Raw genomic sequence first — 20,239 nt, 5'->3', positions numbered from 1 at the left:
TGCAAATATGTACGGATTGATTTCTTCTTGTGGTTTCCACTGATGAAGAGAGACAGACACTTTGATATTTTTATCTAACTTTTTTTCAAAATACTGCTTGAAGTATTCTTGATATTCATTGTATACCTCGTTAGCCAAATGGACTAGAGTTTCAGTATCAGGTATGAAGGAAGATTCGTTATGATTCAATAGCGCTTTGAAATAGGGACTATCTACGCTTTCAAATGGGATCAAATGCTCCACGCATACAAGGAGAATTCTTCGAGTCAACTCTTCGGCGGTAAGCTTCAGAGATGGAACTAATCTTCTCATTACAATTTTCTTTGACTGGGATGAACTTTTGCCAGACATTTTAGGAGTCGGTATTTAGTTCTCTTCTCTCTATTGGCTCTTTCAAGAAGAATGTGTGTTCTTTGCTGCAAATTTTTGCAGCCTGTAAAATATCGCACTGTCAAAAAACATTAAACATTTATTCCCATACCTTTTATTTATATATTATATACCTTTAATCTATATTTCCTCAGTTGACACTATTGATTTTCTCCTGAGTATCAAATAAAACTGCCTCTATATTTTGCATAGCAGTAGCAGCAGTGTAATCGAAATTCTCTGTTGTAGATGAGCCAATATGTGGAGTGAGGACCACATCTTGTCTGTTGAGCAAGTCTGGATGGATTGATGGTTCGTTTTCAAACACATCTAATCCAGCAAAGAGGATTTTTCCAGACTGCAAACCTTCAATTAAAGCATTCTCATCAACAATATAACCTCTTCCGATGTTTATTAACCTGAATGGTTTTGAAATGTCCTCGATCATCTGTCTATCTATCATGTGTCTAGTAGATGGTGTTCCTGGGCATGCAATGACTAACAAGTCAACTACATCTCTTGCAGATTTCAAAGTCTCATGGTAATTTACTTTATATCCCAAGTCCATTTCTTCAGCGGCGGACAACTTGTTCCTCGTGACATAATGAATATTCATTCCAATGCTCGATAACCTTTGGCCTACCAACTTTCCAATACTTCCAAATCCAACAATCACTACATTGTGGCCTCTTGGAGAAAGAATCTCCCTTCCACAACATGAAGATGCAAAGATGTTTCCAGTAACTGGCCTCACAACGGCTTCTCCGTGGAATTGGTCAAATTTTCCATGAACTAATGAAGTTCTTAAGACTCCTGTGTGTGTGAGTTTGCCTTTCATGTTTTGTTCAAATATTTTGAAGTTCCTGAAACTCAGCAAAGTGTTATACAACACCAAATCCGCTACAGCTTCGGATGCAATTTGAGAAGGCACGTTTGTCAAGATGATGCCTTTCTTTTGCATACCTTCAAGGTCAAATCCGTCATATCCAATGGAGCAGATAGCGATAATCTTTAAATTTGGTGGGGCCATTCTTAGGACCTCACCATGGAACCCCCCTACGCTGTCAAAGCCTCCCCAACCAGCATATATAGCTTCTATGTATCTGAACTTAGTTTGAAAGTCTTCAAGTAATTGGGCCAATGATGTAACCTTATAGTGAATACATTCAAACCTTGAAGAGAATGTCTTGTATTCCTGTGTGTTGGTGTTAGGCTTACCAATGAAAAGCACTTGCGGCTTGATTGTCATGTTGCAAAAAGAGAAGTCGTGCTATCTGTATAATAATAGAGAGAAGGCAATTGCTTTCAAGACAATTTGACTTTTGCTTCTTACCAATTCTTTACATCTACATGCCACTTGGGACGAAGGGGATTCATCCCTTTTATAATTACCCTCCCCTTAGGGATAGTGTGGAACTATTATTCTTAATGCAAAATTTTACCTTGTTCCATTTATTTCCCTCCTATATCCGTGCGGCTCAACGTATATCTTACGCGATAATCTATCTAAAAAATACGCATTTTTAGAAGTGCGTCGATAGCCGTCGATTGCCACAGTGCTATACCGAGACCCGTGCGGTGTCAGCCTCAGCCGAGACACGGAACAGGTGGGTATCCTAAAGTCAAAGGAGAATCATCTGTTTATAGGATTGTGAGTATTGTGTGAAATAGATAGTTGCCAAGAAGTACCTAGTATTGAGCTGAGTTTACTCTTCTGGGTTTCGATGACAAATCGGCTGCGGTTTTTTCTTACATAGTGTTTAGACAAGCAGCAGAAAAATAGGTGACACGAGCTTTTGGGTTCCAGTTTGCAGCTATATTTTCGTGACATACCTCGTTTCTTTTCTATCCTTATCAGGGGTAGATAAGAAATAGATTGAAATAGTTGTGAAACAGTAGTCATCTTTGAAGAAGATTATAGGGCAGACCCTGCGTGTTTCATCAATGCCATTATCCCTGAATGTAGTTGAATGTGGAGAAATTAACCAAAAATAGAGTTCGAGGAGGGGTCTAAGTTTCATCTGTGAACTGGTCTTATCCAACATAAATTACACTTCTACCCCCTTGGGACATGGGCTTGTTTCAAATTACGTTAGATTATCAATGAGTCACAGCACCATTTTATTCACGCTTACGGTACTTCTAATATCAAATTTTGTTTTATTCATGCTCAAGAACCAATGGTAAACTCTTGTCAAGTAGAAAAATGCATATTTAAATGAATATATAAATCGGAATAGGTAAAAAGCAAGAGGAAATGACTTTAACATGATAATGTGAATTATAACACTAAGTAGTATAATTAGTTATGTCGTATATAAAATGAAGATTTCCTTAGAAAGAGACAATCCCATCTCTTTTCTGTCTATCACTTCCAGGAGGATAGTTTTGAATGAACCAGTCTAGAAAGGAACTTCAATCTAAGAAAATCAACATTGGTGCATAGGAAAGGAAATTGATGATGTGAAGTTTACGTGAATATGTCATCTTGTTTAGTGGTGGGCATGGCCTGGTTCACCCAAGTACTTGGTCTTCAAGACGGTACCACATTGCCAGCATCTGGCTAATTTACCCTCTTCGACCTTCATCCAGTATGGCTTGTGGTCCTCGCCATCCTTACCTTTACAGCCGACGTATCTGAAACCGAGGTAGGTTGGGACCAAGTATGGGTCCTCGATAGTACCAGAACCCTCGGTGATTGGGTTCTCGAGGTCGAAAACATCAACACCTTCTCTCTTAGCTAAGATTTCAAGTCTTTCCAAACCAGTAGCTTGATCCAAGTCGGTTGGAATAGTTCCTGGCTTAGCACCTGGACCGATCAAGGATCCGTCTGGACCAGTGACTTCACTCAAGGTCTGGGCAGTCTTGACGTTGGCTGGGGCCTTGTGAGCTAAGAATCTTGAGGAAGATAACAATCTGGTCTGTTGTCTGGCAACACGAAATGTACGAGAAAGCATTCCTAAATATTTGTTAGTATTGAAGTTTATGCAATGATAGAAAGACCCGAGTTCGCTAATAGTAAACATCTGGAGGTATTGACTTTGGATAAGTGAATGGACTAATATTGGGCTATTCATGAATTTCGTCTTCATTATGCAATGGCTTACATTCCTTTATCATTTGAATAATTGGCTTTGGATGGAAATGTTACGGATGGTTTTGTTTAATCGTATTCCCCATTGAGCGAGACTCTCAAAAGATTAGGACTTCATCAGAATTGTCTCTTTCTCTAATTCAATAAGTCATTCACCTCAATAAATGGGACTCAACTGGCTCAAAAATACTAAACTTTCGGTTCCAAACTCAATGTGTTAAATACGATGACCACATTCACCCAATTGGATGGTAATGACTACTTCGTTCACTCTTCCTCTTCAGTACGGATCAAATAAGCCTTTCTCATGTTTCTGTTTACTTCTCTATGATATTCAATTTTTATGTTCATCATCATTCTGATTGGCTCCATCTCAAGAAAGTGTCCTCTTCACTGGCTCGATGCCCAGTGATGACATTACGGAGTCTCTACAATCCAAGGAACCTCCAATTTGTTCACTTCACGGTACACAGTCTTCCCCCACGCATATAGAACTTACTGTTTTGATGTGGTGAATAGATAACTAAGAATACTAGCAAATGTGTATCCAGTATTGTATTTATATAACTGTTTGCATTTCTAAATTTTTCTACACACTGAAAATCAGCTAATTTGATGAATCGCACCATTGAAAGATCTGTAATTTCATTGGTTTAATGGAGGGTATACCATGTGACTGATATCATGTGGTTTTCTCCAGGTGACTTGTAGTGGATGACTTCGCATCACCTGATAAAACCTCCTCTTTTGAAATGTGGAGATTAGAGGGCTCAAGCCCTCATCCTACACGTGATATATAAGTTATATTTCTAAAGAAATGAAGCTTTGGATCCAAGTGTAAAACTCGCACCGCTACATGTAGGATGGCCATGGTTTCCTTTACGGACTCAGGGTAAGGTGCGACTACTGCGACATTTGTCGTGAAAATAGCTCGCGCTATCTTAGAAACTTAGCCTAAGGAGTATCATGTCTTCACTCATACATAAGAAGCTCACTGTAGTAGAAACTAAGTGCAGGCCCATAGTTAAGCGCACCAAAAAAATTCTCACTACTATTCTGGTGGACAAATATATTTAAAAATTTTTCTCTCTTTCTCTTCTTTTTCATAGTATACTTACACCAGTATAGTAATAGGTATGTAATAACGACACCATATACCTTGCGGAAAGTCACAAGTATCGATAGTGCAATGCAAAGGATGTAAATATTAAGATATTGCAAGAGATATGCAAGAGATATGAGTCCCATTCAGACAATGTAATCCTCCAATTAATTTAAAGTGAAAAATTTCCAAATATTGAAATATATAACAGAATCGACATGTAGCAACCGTGCAATGGAAGGAAATCAAAAGAATTTAAACCATACGTTATTCAGATCCGAATTAACTCGCATTGATCGACATCTACTACTCGAGTTGAAGTCAAAACAATAATACTACCATACAAAATTTTCACTTTTGCAATTAATCATAGTACAAGTCCACCGAGAGTTATGAAACCATCCTTAGATAAATTTGAAAAAAAAGCAATCAATTCGAATCCGAAGTATTTATAATCAGTAAAATTTGCAAAAAACTACCATACGAATTCCTTTCAGCATTTGATGTATTTCAACTTTATACTAACATATTTCTAGTTCAATATGCCAAAAAAGAGATCTTCCAACGGTAGAAACAAGAAGGGTAGAGGTCACGTCAAGCCAGTTAGATGTTTAAACTGTGCTAGATGTGTTCCAAAGGACAAGGCCATCAAGAGAGTCACCATCAGAAACATGGTTGAAGCTGCTGCCGTCAGAGATTTGTCTGAAGCCTCCGTCTACCAAGAATACGCTTTGCCAAAGTTGTACAACAAATTGCACTACTGTGTCTCCTGTGCCATCCACGCTAGAATCGTCAGAGTCAGATCCAGAACTGACAGAAGAATCAGAACTCCACCACAAAGAAAGAGATTCAACACCGACAGAAAGGTTGCTCCACAAGACGCTGCTAAGAAGGCTAACTAAATCAAACCCCAAATATAGTTCATTTATTTATAAATATTCTTTGAAGAATTGTATATTGAGTTTAGTTTACAGGTTTTCCATCATGGGCTTCTTGTTATGAATTTTTCTACATATTAATCTAACAAAAACGTACTTACCTTGAATAGTAGATCTGTAGAGCGATATGGAGTAGAGTCCCTGATATCCCTACCGATGGGAGACCTACAGCTTTTGCCATCTTCAATGATAGCAATTTAGATGGAATACAAACGTCTCTACCCCAAAATGTATACTCTTAGTGTTACAGCCATGCCGCACGCATTTTGACTTTATAGGACGTTCCACCCATTGATCATTAATATTTGGAGCAAAGAAATTCTCCACTTTATAGCCATTGCAACCTAGTAACGTCATCATTTCCTCCTTGGTGAAGTTGTGACCGTTGAAAGAAGTACTTCTCCATCCCCAACGATGTATCTATTGAAGAGGCATGCTTGGTGCTTCAAATTGGCTGATCATCACCGATAAGCTGTGACGGTTTTTGTTCAGCTCTGCTACAATTTAAGTCCCAAGTGCATTCATGTCCATATATAAGCGCAAGAAACGCCTGCACTACTAAGAAGAAAATTCCTGTGACTATCTATTCTATGACCATATATTGACAGCTTGGTAATCTATTGCCGTTAGCTCTATGTGCAGTTAATCTAATGTTCTACCACCCTGAACCTCTGATGTCTCCCCACCGCTTATCCTGTACTGAGCTTCCGCTTCATCTGCGTCACTGTGGATTATACAGTAACTCCTGCTTTAGATCTGATTTGCACTTCCTGCAGACATCCCCGTCAATCCAAAAGCCAATAGCAGCGAAGCTACTGCGGTCTGGTAGTAGTACCATAGTGTCCAGCAGATAGGCCAAGGAAGGACTAAAATAATGATGATGACGAGGTAATACGGGAAACGTCATTACAAAGAACGCTAAGGGTCCTTGGCGGAACCGTGACATGGAATTTCTCCGTATTGGCTATCTTTATGTTTTATCGACGTGGTATCATTATTCTTGGTAGGATTCATATCTTGTGTATGTGTGATCTTTCTAAGCTTGATGTGTCCATTTTTTTGATCTCACCACCCCTCGCTGTTCATTTATTTCTCATCCCTACTGCGACCTCTCTCGCTAATTTCATCTCCTTGTCGCTACCCATTTGTCTCGTTTTTCCCATTCTTCTCGCTAGGCAACTGGACTCTCTCCCTATCACCAACAAACGTAGAATACAACTATACCCATAGCTAGCTGGTAGACCTGTCCCTTTTATGGAAATAAAACAAGCTTTTCAAATTGCCCTGATCCGTAGCATCTCAGTCATCCTTCTCTCATCACTCTCACCTTCTCCCGCCACCGAAATACCCGACCTCTCTGTCTCATCCGTATTCCTCCCACCATCCTTTCCACTGTTCCTGTGCCTATGCTCACCCTCAATCAGGCAAAAAAATCATCAAAATTTTTGGACTTAACACTTACGACACCACAGACGCCGAGATAGTGTTTCTTTCTATCACATTTGTAGAATCATCTTCGTAGCGATATCGCATCGACACATCCCATTCACGAAATCAATTACTCCGTACTACCGTCGTGGAAGCTTCCCGACCGCACTGTATCGCACATCTGTCGTCTAGTGATTCCTCTGTTCTGATCAGCGTCATCCTCCCTAGCGAGAGAATCACCACTTCGATTCAGCACCTGCTAGAACCATATCTAGACCACAATTTGTCCACCATCGCTTTGCATGTCTGGAGAATCCATCGCTGTTTACTAACATTAGCATAATTCCTTGTTCCAATCGAGCTTTTCCTCGATCTCGTTTTACCGACTGTCAATAGCGCCATCATTCGGAACAATAAGATATAGCAATTGGCAGTATCCATCACACCATTGTTTAAAGCTCTTTCCCCAATAACAACAAATCAATACTATTCTCGCCATATCATCAACGTGGTTGTAGAACAAGAATTTACGACCAATCCAAGTTCAGCCACATAATAATACACAATGACTATTGAAGACACATGGAAATTCTCCCAATGTTTTGGAGACAAGGGCGACATTGAGAACATTACCGAAGCTGATATCATCTCTACAGTTGAATTTGACCACACTGGAGACTTCCTTGCCACAGGAGACAAGGGTGGACGTGTTGTTCTCTTTGAGCGCAACCAATCCAAGAAGAAGCAAAGTTGCGAATACAAGTTCTTTACTGAGTTCCAGAGTCACGATGCTGAGTTCGATTACCTTAAATCTCTTGAAATTGAAGAGAAGATTAACAAAATCAAATGGCTCAGACTGTCCAACGACTCACTCTATCTTCTTTCAACTAATGATAAGACTATCAAACTCTGGAAGATTATGGAACGTCAAATTAAGCTAGTCAACGAAAATAACCTTAATGGCTTGAATCATTTACCTAACGGCAATATCACTATTAATAACTTGAAATTACCTCAACTTCAGTTGCACGATAAACTCATTTCGGCACAACCAAAGAAGATCTATTCTAATGCTCATGCCTATCACATTAACTCGATTTCCATCAATTCAGACCAAGAGACTTACCTTAGTAGTGACGACTTGAGAATCAATTTGTGGAACTTGAATATTGCAGACCAGTCTTTCAATATAGTGGATATAAAACCTACTAATATGGAAGAATTGACTGAAGTTATCACTTCAGCAGAATTCCATCCCCACCATTGCAACCTTTTCATGTACTCGTCATCAAAGGGAACAATCAAGCTTTCGGATATGAGATCTAACTCATTATGTGACTCTCACTCTAAGATATTTGAAGAATACTTGGATCCATCATCTCATAATTTCTTCACCGAAATCACTTCTTCTATATCTGATGTTAAATTCTCTCACGATGGGCGTTACATTGTGTCAAGAGACTATATGACTGTGAAGATATGGGATTTGGCTATGGAAAATAAACCTATCAAGACTATAAACGTTCATGAACACTTGAGAGAGAGACTCTGTGACACTTACGAAAATGATGCTATCTTCGACAAATTTGAGGTTCAGTTCAGTGGCGATAATAAGTCTGTCATGACGGGTTCGTATAATAATAACTTTATGATTTATCCTAACGCTATCGGCTCAGGATCAAGTTCTCTGCAACCAGCTGCCGCATCTAAAGCTCCAGCTCTCAATACTAATTCGTTTAAGAGTAAGAAAAATCGCCATGAAGACGATGATGATGACGAAGAAGACAACTCAGAGGTTGAAGATGATGCTCCTCCAAACAAAGATGCTACACACTCACCAAATTCGCAATTTGAAGATGAGGAAGAACAGGAAGAAATCATATTGCAAGCTGACAAATCTGCCTTTAAGAGTAAGAAGTCTGGACATAATACAATGAGACGTCGTTTGATGAGTGGAGTAGGTACAAACAGCAATGCAAGTGATTTCGATGACATTGACTTCAAGAAGAGCATTCTCCACTTATCGTGGCATCCTAGAGAAAATTCTGTTGCTATCGCTGCAACAAACAACTTATACATTTTCTCAACTTTGTGATGATGGAGTCATGCTTTATGACATATTCTGATGCCAATGCGTCTTTGTAAAAGACTTAATCTCTCTTTTATGAGTTTTTATGGCGAAATTTTGTGAAGTGAGAGACGTATTCCAACTACGCCTTCTAATGCATTGTCATCCTCCGCTTCTGAACACATTTTATCGCAAATGTTATATGATCATCGTTTCTTGTTAATTCCCTTTTGTGTCCGGTTGGTTTCTGTCCCATTGATCCTACTTGCAATAGTTTCTCCTAATGTTGTTCATAGCATAGTTCTATTGTGTGGTAGCGATTCAAGCTTATGTTCCTTTCATGTGTCATTTGTGTTTTTTTTATGTACTCTTCATTTTTATACTTTACTTCCCAACTTTTGGTTATTTGTTGAAATTGTGAAATAAAAACAAAAAAAGAGAATACAATGTGTGAAGGATGTTTGACGAAGTTCTTATTTCGGAAGTCAATACATCGTTTGACATCATTCCAGCATTTCTTTGTGTTTATTCTTATGCATCTTCGTTGATAGTTATCTGATTTTAAGAACTCTAATATACATATTTATACGATAAGATTTTGCATTTCATGTACAATTAGGAGGAATTGTGCTTTACATACAATGAGCTTCCATGTCTCAGACTAGGCGAGTAGCCAATTGAAAATGGCGATCCAATAGATTCTCTCCTTAATTTCAATGGCACTACAGGCGGGATTCAAAGCCGTCTACAAAATTTTAAACTTGAACATGTATTATCTCTACTAGAGAAACTCAAGCGACGTATAGAATAGGTTCATAATAGATTTCAATGAGGCGACGAAGTCCCATCACGACAATCACAAAGATAAAGAAGTTATATGACTTGAAAATCGCATAGTATGCATGGTGTATAGTGTTTCAGCTAAAATCACTTGTTGATAATCAAACTTAAGATTCGATGTGTCTGTTGACATCACTGTTCCAGAACAAGGTCTTGTCTCCATCTCCCCAGAAATATTTGTGGGTTCTGATGTTTTGGTATTCGTATTGAACTGGCCATTCCTCGTCTGAGAGATGCTTAAGGTGCTCTCTGTGCTCAGCGTGCTTCAATTCAGTGTTGATAACTGGGACAGCGGTCAACAAAATAGCTGGTAAAGCAACGATGTAAGTGATTTTCTTCCACAACTTGGTGATGTCGGCGGAGTGGTGGACCTTCTCTTCATAAGTCTTCTTGAAAGCGTCACCAGCGGCCTTGTTGACCTTGCTTGGGCCAAAGGCAGCCTCGTTAATGAATTTGGAGGTACCTAAGCCGTGGCCGTGCGAGTTGAATCTTCTGAAAGTAAGGGTTTGAGCTCTCTTAAACATGGTTACTGATTTAGTGTAGAAGGAGATGCCAGCACGGTTCCACTCTTACACTTTTATAACTTCTTTTATTGTTTTAATGAGAAAACCTCACACCATTTTTTCTCCGTAAAAAATGCCTTTTCATTGGCCTGTAAGAATGCACGTGCTGTATCACGTGCGAAGTTTGTAGGTTAAGAGAAGTCATTACCGAGAGGAGTTCATAGCAATGTGTGGAAGGGTTAGAAAACGAAACGAAGGCAAGAGATGAAGTTCAAGTTGAGTTTTAGGTTGGTGACTATATTTTGATTCAAGGTTGAGTATTACTACTAATGAGTCTAGGGGGCGGTGGTAGATACTGTTAATGATGTATGTTCATGTGGGGTCATATTCAAACTATGAGTATTTTTTACAGTGCGAGTATGCGAATAATGAGTCGATGTCTTGCAATGAGGTACAAGAGGGTCCATTGAATGCTGCTATTACATAGAAATTAACTATGGAAGCATTGAAATTGATCGAATAAGAAATCTCACACACCAATATGGTTAGAATGGGATTTAGATGTGTAGTATATACTGATATTTGGATTTTTATCATTTGTGCACATATATGTATTGGGTGTTACAGTATTTTGTCATTTTAGAGATCATCAAATTTATAATTATATGTCCAATATTTAGCAAAATGCACAAACGACCACTGTTTGATTATACAGATCACGAGAATTACACCCCACTTGAGAATTGTACACATCGGTCATACTTCTCTATATTTCAAAATAAACTTTAGGAACCTTGCAGTTCATGCTGTACATCCTGCAATTTTAGAGCTCTTGCATTTACACTGGGTTTGGTTGCGAAAAGTGGGTAAAATCTTGGTAGCTGTTAGCCAGGCTATCCCTATTTTGTTACATTACTTAATAGTATACAATTTAACTTAATCGCTATATTATGCATTTGGTATCCTCTCATTACATTGGAGGTAACTCTTCTATTCTATTTTTTGACTTGTCTGAAACATTTGCTGGTTTCTGTGTTTGAACTACAGGAGCTCCCACCTTGGGATCGCTTGTCCTCTTCTCCGAAACAGGGACTGTTTTAGGTGCTAGATCACCGAGTGGCTGCAGCATCATATTGTTTTCCGCAGCCGCCTTGGCCCTGTTCTGTTGAGCTTTCAATCTAAGTTCTTGTACATACAGCAAAGACTTTAACGACTCGTCTCCTTCTTCTACCTGAGTCCCAATAAGATAAGTCTTCATCCTTTCCCAAGTCTGAGTGGTTCTCTCGTAGAAATCGTAATTGCTTCGGATTGCCTTGAGAGTAAAGCAGTCTTGCCTAATTGGCTTTCCTTCGATTTTCAAATTAGCTTCCTCATCAAAATAAAGATCACCGGTGTAGCTCTTATCGATTATCTGTCTAATTTCTCTCTCATGGAAGTTGGTGATGTCTCTGGTTAGTAAGTATTCTAAGAGAACATCATTATTTTCAAGAAGAAATTGAATGTACGCCTCTTCTTCAAAGTCCTTAACCGAAAATCTATCGCCCAATTCAATTGAACTTCTTTGGACATTACGTTGCTTCATATAGTTGTTGACTGTTCTTGAGGCCATCCAATTGCGAAGTCTAGGAAGGAAAGTGAATGACCTAAAGGAAAGCGCTTTTAAACTTTTTGGACTGTACTCAGCCGTCAATGAAGCTTCCACGTCGTTTGGAACGTATGTGAATTCACCTTCATGCATTGAAATCCTCAATGGCGACAATTCCGAGAGACTGCTAAAATGGTTGTTGCGGCAATTATAGATTTGTACATAGTCGTTACGCATGAATTCATTCACAGCACTATTAGCAGGGGTCCTTGCAAGCTCTCGTGGCAACTTGTGATCGTATCTTAAGGCACCACGAGTTTCAGAAACAGCAAGGCCAGTTATATCAACATACAAACCGGTGTCTATGTCAATGAACCGGGCATCGATATTATTGGCACCATTTCCACGAACTCTGTGGCTAATGTAAGTTCCGCAATCCAAGAAGTAACGACCGTATCTGATTTGTTGTGTCTCGGGATCATTTCCCAAATCAATGATAATACTTTGGTTAAATTGATGAGATAATTTATGCAATTCTGCAATAGGCATTTGAACATCGCTGTCACCGTCCCAAGGGAAAGCCAAACCATCCCAATACCATCCTAACAAGGTTCCATGCGCAACCCACGTAGTGATATTATGAGAGGTGGTGAATTTCAACCATGCTTGGATCAACTGGTGTAATGCTGGTTGATGCTGAGGTGTACCATTTATAACGCCATTGAAAAACCTCCAATCATAGTGGCCTCCAATTCCATAGTTTCTTTCAGTTTTAATGAATCTTGCCTCATTAAAGTATTTTCCAGGCTGCTTAGTAGAAAGGGATTGTTGTAACGAATTAAAATACATTTTGTCATGTACGCTACCGTCTGCTGCCTTCATGCTTGAAACTATCATCAGCGAATTGTCCACAAACTGAGAGTGAGTGAGTTCTTTGCTATACGTAAGCTTAACCTCTGGATGGAGCAAATCGCTTTTCTTTCTAACAAGCTTAAGGAATGAGGACAACTCATTCATGATGTTAAGCGTTACCGGTTTTCCTTTACCATGCTTCTTCCTAAACTTTTCAACATATTGAGACACCAATTCAGTGTTTATCAAGCTCCTCTTGGACTTGATTATATCTTGTTCAATATTAATCTCAATAGATCTTCTCTCGGGGAGTAGCATTACTAAGGAAGCAGGCGGTGGCATGAAATCGTTCAAGTATGATTTGCCCAAAACTGGTCTGAGAGCCATTGAAGATCTACCTGTCCATTGGTGAACGTGAAACCCTGTTGAATGAGGTTGCTGTTTCAAGATTTCACAATTATCTTGAAAAGTTTTGTCATTCAGCTTTAGCTTCATAATATTTAGTCTGGCATCATCGAAGCAATAGCGATTTACTGGTGCAACCTCTGCAGTTGCAAGGGGAGACTTATCACCAGAAGCTGTGGTGTCAAACATTTGACAAGATTGTCTGTGTGGGGCGTAGAAATACTCATTCAATAGTGATATGTCTAAGAAATCACTCCAATGAAAGTATGGGAGCTTTAATTCTGATTTATTTGTGACCTTTCCCTTCGATATCTGATCGGCGAGATAATGTACAATAACCCCTATGGTGAATCTGGGGTCAAAATTTTGTATTTGAGGGAGTTCCAACTTTGGATCCAATAAATATTCTGGAAGTCTGATTTCGTTAAGGTCTTTATTATTGGATAAGTCAAGTCCGACTGAAAAGTTCTGGATAGTCTCATCATTCCTCTGTTTCTGTTCTAGATATGCAGTGAAGTTCTTGTCTAGCATTTTATCAAAGTTGGTGTATGATTTATGCTTAACATGAGAGTTCGATAGGAGTGCCTTTTTTACCTCTAGGAAATTGTTCTTAACAAGGGCTCCTAGTTGCAGCTCTGGTCGGAGCTTTATGAATGATATGGATACTATATTTAGTATAAGCACTATACCTAGTAATAGTACACCACGAGAGCGCCTCATCATGCTGTGTTGAATTGTTGTGATTCCTGGTGATGCAAAAACTACGTGTGACACGAATCCAAGTAAGTCCTGTGCTGGTATGACGGTCAATAAATGATTGGAAACTTTTAATGTTTCAGGAAGTTTGCTATGATTAGCTACTAAGAATAAAGAATAACGCCCTTCAACTATAAAAATAGATATTTCTTAGGCCCAGCAATAACTAAGAGATATATATGATTCCCTCACCGACGTCGGTGGATGGAGAAATCTCCATTTTTAAGCCTTGTCATCAATATCAAATGTCAAACTTGGGAAATTATTACTAAATATTTTTTATTGTACCAAATAGTATAATCCGATCCTGTCAGGTTTAATATTTTTTAGTGACAATTTTTTCTTGGCACAGCGAATGTTTTTACTTAAAGAGCTAGAGGTGTTGTGATCGTTACATTACAGTCATGAGCGTGGTGGGACAATTGTATTTATGTGCGAAGTAGCCAACATTTGCGGAATGAAAACTATGGCCATACTGAATTGTCAACGATTGTTAACCGTGGCAGTGTGAGAAATACGTGGACTTTTTCCCAATTTGGAATTGCACAAGAGGGCTTATGCTTGGTTTATGATGCCATTCCAGTATTTATATAAGTAGAAGCCCCCTTTCAACAATTTCTTGTTTCGGTAAGGGACTGAGCAATTTAATTGAGACTACCTGGCATAGTGATCTTTGCTGATACTGACGAAGGTTCGTGGCTACAGTAGAGAGGTTGTTAGCCAACAACATTTGGAATAGCGTGGTGGGGTCCATATCATTAGATAAATGCCGGTAGTCTAAAATATGGTGCTTAAATTATAAGCAGACAATATAATGTATACAGGAAAACGGGTGCTTCCCAAAATAATAAAAGAAGTATTTCTTTTTTAAAGTTGGATGCAATAATCCGGCAAACGAAGTCAGGAGTATACTTGCAGCATAGAACTATTCTAAAAGTGTTAGGGGATACTTAAGCCAATATGGAGAGACAAACTTTTGGAATGCGAAGCAAGATGGTGCTATTAGCAAGCGAAAACTGGGCTGGGCATTTATTCTATTGCATAAGAAAATCTGAAGTACCTCTTTATCACACCACCTGGAACTTCTTTGTAGATGTATAGCCTTGATCTATAAATGGCTTGTAGGGATCCCGCAACTTTATCAAAAGCCGTATTTGTACTTTGTACCCTCCGGCATTTGCTTCGGTGTCCTCGCCTTTTAGAGTCACACTAGACCTTGTCCTATTACTGATGGACACATGTCTTTCCTAGTGCTGATTCCAAGCATTTTAGCAACTTACAAATCTTCGTCTATTTGAAATATCATCTAACAATTACCCCAGTTTCCTACGACGGTACTGGGAACCAGTCATGTGACGCCAATTCCGAAGACTTGCCTCCATGTACATGCGGGATGTAGTTGTTATGTAAAGTCACATATGGTTGAAAGTTCTTGTCATTGTTACCCACCGTCCATTTTGTCTTGAATAATACTTGGTACACGCAATAGTGCATAATCCATATTAATGGAGGTATTATTGGACTCAATGATGAAAGAAGCCCAGTAGAACCTGTGCACCTGTGAAACTCTCAGTAGCTGGTAAAACACCCTTACCGCAAACACAATGTTTTACACTTAAATGAAACCGAACATAATACATCACGTTACACAAGTTCCTAAGATACTCCACGTATGGGGTTGCTTTCAGGTTTTCGTAACCTCCAAAAGATGAGCAGAACTACCAAGCTCAGGTTTGCTTGTGTTCAAGTGAACCCAAGAATTGGCCTGGTTGATGCGAATATCAGCAAAGTGCGATCCTTACTTAAAGATGTCAAAGAAGCAGATTTCGTAATCCTTCCGGAACTTGCAATTACTGGTTACAATTTTGCCAACAAAGCGTCAATTGAGCCATACCTCGAAGAGGCTGAGGAAGGGAAGGGCCCTTCAATTACCCTTGCCAAGGAAATCTCCAACCGGTTGAAATGCTTCACCTTAATTGGGTACCCTGAGATTTTTCAATCCAAGATATATAACTCAGCCATCCTTATAAGTCCAGCAGGAGAGGTACTTTATAATTACAGAAAGACTTTCTTATATGAGACTGATGAGACATGGGGAGCTTCTGAAAACCCTGAAAAGGGATTTAAGTCATTTAACCTTGTTGTAGACAAAGAGTTTTATCTCTCTCCTTCTGAAAAGTCATACCCCACAGTCAAAACCAACATTGGAATATGCATGGATTTGAATCCGTACAAGTTCGAGGCCCCATTTAATGACTTTGAGTTTTCTTTGGCAGCTTTTGCACAACGGTCAAAACTAATATTGGTGCCGACCGCGTGGTTGTCACCACAGTCTCCATCACTGAATACCCTCCTTTCAACAGAAGAGAAGGCTAAGGAAGGGAAGGCCTACGAGGAATTGTACTTTGGTGAGGAGAATTCCCCTATTTCTAGTGGCGTCCAATTTAAGGGCCTGGAAGCTGTCAAGCCATTTGATCCCTCCGGCTTTGATGCAAGTACTATTAATTATTGGATACTCCGATTCTTTCCTTTTCTTAGGCATCCCAATAGCATACAAGACAAATACTTCGAAAAGGCTACGGTAGTCATGTGCAATCGAGTAGGGGTAGAAAATGACATTATGTACGCCGGATCATCATCTATTTTCCAGTTTTTGGGCAAGGAAAGCATTTCGAATGAAATAGATTCCAAGAATCCTAGCGTGAACGTGATAGGAAGTTTAGGTAAAGGAGAAGTGGGAGTTTTAATTCGAGACATCGATGTCGAGGTTGATTAATTATGAAAATGTATTGATATGATATGATAAGATAAGATAAATTGATAAATAGATAGTACGTTTTACTTCTGGGACCTTCTAAAATAGTCGTTGGCAACACCATTCCAGACCGTTTTGATTGCATGCCTTCCTTCCCAGATAGGAGCTAACCCTATCACAATAAATGCAACGTATAACCAAATTAAACCCACAACGACGTACCCCTTGAAGTAAGCCCCGGTCCAGATCCAATCACGGTACAAAGGCAATGGCCACAAAACCCAAGTGAGGAGGATGGCAGCAACAACAGCCACCTTTGCAAGTATAGAGTAGAATCTCATTTCCTTAGGGTCTATTGGCTTAATTCCTAAGTTCTCCTCAACCTCAATGGTCACAACTGCTTCCTTGTTGATACTTGTTTTCTCACCAGCAGTAGACTCTGGCTCACTTTCCGAATCCTCAGAATCAGATGCTTTGATCAAAAGAGGGGCACTTTGCAATTCAGCCCAATCGAACTTGTATGGGAATACAGTGTAACTGAGAATAATACTAACAACAGCTGGGAGAAACAAAGATACCAATGATGCATAAAGGCATGGGACTTGCATTCCGAGTGTATCGATAGTAATTTCGCCATAGAGCTTATTAGCCGTGGTAACCCATACGACAAGACCTAACACCAATCCCACTAATGGAGATACAAATGCAGCTATTCTGGTTTGTCTATCCCAAGTGACGGTGAAGATGAGCGGGAAAACACCAGGGCAGATGATCATAGACATGAAATAACCCATCCAAGTCATATTGACTTGAACATAATGAAGCATAAGCGTGAAACCAGCTGCAAATAAACCAAAGAATACGACACCAAAATGGGCGACTCTGATCATTTGCTTGTTGTTTGCTTGTGGGTTGATGTACTTCTTATATATATCGAATGACAAAATACTTGAAACAGAAATCATTTGAGCACTGGAGGTGGATGTCACGGCAAGATAAACTGTTAACAAAACAGCTCCAACACCACTGTTACCCAACACAGTCTTAACAGTGTATGGAAGAACATATCCTGAGTCGATCTCGAATTGGGTCATAGGACGAGGGTACGTTGGGAAATTTTTGTGACTTTGTAAAATGATACTGGCTCCACCAATAATGGCTCCTAAGGGCCAAACATTGGCAAAAATCAAGACTGCAGAACCCAAGTAACTAGGAACAGTGGCTTTCACTTCAGCAGAGAAAGACTTTTGCCAAAACGAGGAGTCCATGACAGTTAATCCGAAGTTTCCGCAGGTTAAGATCAAACCAAAAAATATGGCACCTTGGGATTTACCAGTAAGGATAGATCCCTGATAGTTTCCTTCAATGTATCTATCATTGGCATGTGCAGCCAATTGGGTGTAAAGTCCATCTAATCCTCCAATTTCCTTTGAGCAAATGACTTTCATATTAATAACAATAAGAATCAAGAGCAAAATAAACGAGTGAACATAATCGGTTAAGAATGTTGCTTTCAAACCACCAAAGGTAGTATACAACAAAACCCCAAAAGGAATAAGCAAGGTACTAGCAACTATCAGTAGGTTTCCTGAAATAATGGAAATAGCACCACTAGCAGACAAAAGCATCGAAGAACATGAAATCAAGTTTGTCACCAAGCAAAGGAACAAGTATAAAATGTGTGTTGCTTTACCATATCTCAAACCAATAATTTCTAATGAAGTATGAGCAGTAGGAGCTCTCTTCTTAGCACTAATACCAATAAGAGCCATTACACACATTTGAACACTTAAACCAGCACCATAATAGAATGAAGCCTGGACTCCATAATTGTAGATCATAGATACCGTCTGCAAAATTTCATCTGCCCAACTCCAAGATGCATAAACTGAAGAACATGCCAAGAAACGCTTAACACTTCTATCAGCAACAGAGAAAGTCTCTGTTGAACCAGCATTTTCATGAAGATACTTTTGTAAGAATTTTGTGGTCAAAATCATACCGAATGCAAAAACCGCACCCACTCCAAGCAACACACCATATCCAGCACCCTTTGGTAAAAGAAAAACAGCTTCTGAGTCCAGCATCTTTGTCTTGTTTTGTGCAACTTCGATATCTGACGTATGATAAGATTGCCGTTATCTATACAAAGAAAGAAGGAATTGGAGAATTATTTATAGAGACGTTCTTGATGCAAATTCGTAAAAATACAACCAAAACCTTCTATGAAGCATACACTATGACATCTCTGCAACGACTTGCCTATTTGAGAAGTTGAATCCACAGTCAACTAAACCCTTCTCAAATTACATTCAGAAAATATACATCTGAACCTTCGCCTATCCTCCAGTAAACTTGGGGCTCTGCGAGAACAAGAAACGGCTATTGCAACTGTGGTTCAAATAGGACCGAAAAATTAATTGGGAACCTAATTTGCAGCACCTTGAGGACCGGTTCGGGATGAACGTGCAGAAATTGAGGTGTCAATCAATTTCCGCATGAATGGCAACTTAATCTCCACGGATCAACCTTATTGGTGGCTGCTAATGCTGTGGCGTAAAATCCAACTCTTAAAATATTTTGCAATAAAAACGTGAGTATAAAGAAATTGAGTGTGTGCACTCTTCAAAATTTTCTGAAATGATCTTGAAATAAGATGCTTTCGGAGCCACGAGATCGTTGATTCTCATAGCAGTTGCCGTTCAAGATATATATAGTGGGGAATTTCTTTTATGTCTCGTAATTTTCAGATGGAAAGTTTCTGAACTCAAGAAATGGTAGTTTGTATGTGTTGTTGACTGTCCAAGGGTGCTGAACCACTTGATTGGACATATGACAGTATACCATGGGCCCTCCCTAATCGGGCCATGACGTTTGTAAATTGCTCTGCTAACAGACTTTTCTCTTTGTCTGTAGTCCAGCCACGTATTTTCACAAATAAAAGACTCCTCATCGTCTTCAATTGTTGTTCTCGAAAAAGGTCAGAAATAAACTTTAAGGAAGAACCACTTAGTTCTCCGCTTCTAAGCCGACTGTAAGGTACCTACACCGGACTTCCAACTCTTTTTGGAGTCTGGTCGCGAACCTCGGAATTAGACCCGAAGACGCAGCTAGCGACCTGGAATTCGCGATCTCTCGCAACTAACTAATCAATGGAGAAAGCAGTTTGCTACATTAGTCCATGCCCCCGCAAGCAGGAATGTACCAAGCTTCCCATTGTTTCCATGTCCAGCGTGAATTTTTAGAGGATTTTGTAACCGAAACTCTACTTTTCCTAAATATGGAAAACCGTCACAAGACTTGGGTTCCATATACTTTTTAAACCAACACTTCACTTTTCACGTACTTGTTCTGGCTTTTAATATGATTTCATTATACCCGAGTTATGTGAGCCTAATTTCGGAAAAGTGACAAACGGTTTTGTTATGAATTCATGGCAGGTCTAGTATTCGCCCATTTTTCCTGTACAATTTTTTAAATGTAGTGCGATCATGCAAATACAAAAATATCACTATAAAATATATCAATCAATATTATGGAACAG

General features: G+C 39.3%; 8 protein-coding genes across 8 annotated transcripts; 3 read left to right on the top strand and 5 right to left on the bottom strand. All coding sequences in view use genetic code 12, as the record gives it.

Annotated features, from left to right (window-relative positions):
- Positions 1-471: 471 nt before the first annotated feature.
- On the bottom strand, positions 472-1,838 carry RJT20DRAFT_125528 (uncharacterized protein). Its single transcript, XM_064916516.1, has one exon. The coding sequence runs from the start codon at positions 1,616-1,618 to the stop codon at positions 521-523; it is 1,098 nt and encodes a 365-aa protein (XP_064775764.1). The 5' UTR covers positions 1,619-1,838; the 3' UTR covers positions 472-520.
- A 1,023-nt stretch (positions 1,839-2,861) lies between these two features.
- COX4 (cytochrome c oxidase subunit IV) lies at positions 2,862-3,326 on the bottom strand (the record flags this gene model as incomplete). Its single annotated transcript, XM_064921404.1, has 1 exon — positions 2,862-3,326. The coding sequence occupies one exon, from the start codon at positions 3,324-3,326 to the stop codon at positions 2,862-2,864; it is 465 nt and encodes a 154-aa protein (XP_064775763.1).
- Positions 3,327-4,909: 1,583 nt separating this feature from the next.
- Positions 4,910-5,577, top strand: RPS26A (40S ribosomal protein eS26). Its single transcript, XM_064919402.1, has one exon. It carries the CDS (start codon positions 5,108-5,110, stop codon positions 5,465-5,467), a length of 360 nt encoding a protein of 119 aa, XP_064775762.1. The 5' UTR covers positions 4,910-5,107; the 3' UTR covers positions 5,468-5,577.
- A 1,919-nt stretch (positions 5,578-7,496) lies between these two features.
- CDC55 (protein phosphatase 2A regulatory subunit) lies at positions 7,497-9,026 on the top strand (the record flags this gene model as incomplete). Its single annotated transcript, XM_064921460.1, has 1 exon — positions 7,497-9,026. One exon carries the CDS (start codon positions 7,497-7,499, stop codon positions 9,024-9,026), a length of 1,530 nt encoding a protein of 509 aa, XP_064775761.1.
- Positions 9,027-9,594: 568 nt separating this feature from the next.
- On the bottom strand, positions 9,595-10,427 carry COX13 (cytochrome c oxidase subunit VIa). The gene has a single exon (XM_064916515.1). It carries the CDS (start codon positions 10,361-10,363, stop codon positions 9,947-9,949), a length of 417 nt encoding a protein of 138 aa, XP_064775760.1. The 5' UTR covers positions 10,364-10,427; the 3' UTR covers positions 9,595-9,946.
- An 885-nt stretch (positions 10,428-11,312) lies between these two features.
- RJT20DRAFT_144265 (uncharacterized protein) lies at positions 11,313-13,907 on the bottom strand (the record flags this gene model as incomplete). Its single annotated transcript, XM_064918719.1, has 3 exons — positions 11,313-11,504; positions 11,574-13,849; positions 13,874-13,907. The coding sequence occupies 3 exons, from the start codon at positions 13,905-13,907 to the stop codon at positions 11,313-11,315; spliced, it is 2,502 nt and encodes an 833-aa protein (XP_064775759.1).
- A 1,741-nt stretch (positions 13,908-15,648) lies between these two features.
- Positions 15,649-16,716, top strand: RJT20DRAFT_133145 (amidase; the record flags this gene model as incomplete). Its single annotated transcript, XM_064918201.1, has 1 exon — positions 15,649-16,716. One exon carries the CDS (start codon positions 15,649-15,651, stop codon positions 16,714-16,716), a length of 1,068 nt encoding a protein of 355 aa, XP_064775758.1.
- Positions 16,653-19,122, bottom strand: RJT20DRAFT_25824 (sodium:solute symporter family protein). Its single transcript, XM_064919401.1, has one exon. It carries the CDS (start codon positions 18,780-18,782, stop codon positions 16,779-16,781), a length of 2,004 nt encoding a protein of 667 aa, XP_064775757.1. The 5' UTR covers positions 18,783-19,122; the 3' UTR covers positions 16,653-16,778.
- Between the last annotated feature and the right edge of the window lie 1,117 nt (positions 19,123-20,239).

The sequence above is a fragment of the Scheffersomyces xylosifermentans genome (assembly GCF_036884685.1).
Source record: "Scheffersomyces xylosifermentans strain CBS 12540 chromosome Unknown RJT20scaffold_2, whole genome shotgun sequence".
Taxonomy (NCBI): Eukaryota; Fungi; Ascomycota; class Pichiomycetes; order Serinales; family Debaryomycetaceae; genus Scheffersomyces; species Scheffersomyces xylosifermentans.
Note: the sequence above shows the minus strand (reverse complement) of the source record. Positions and strands in the feature narration are given on the sequence as shown.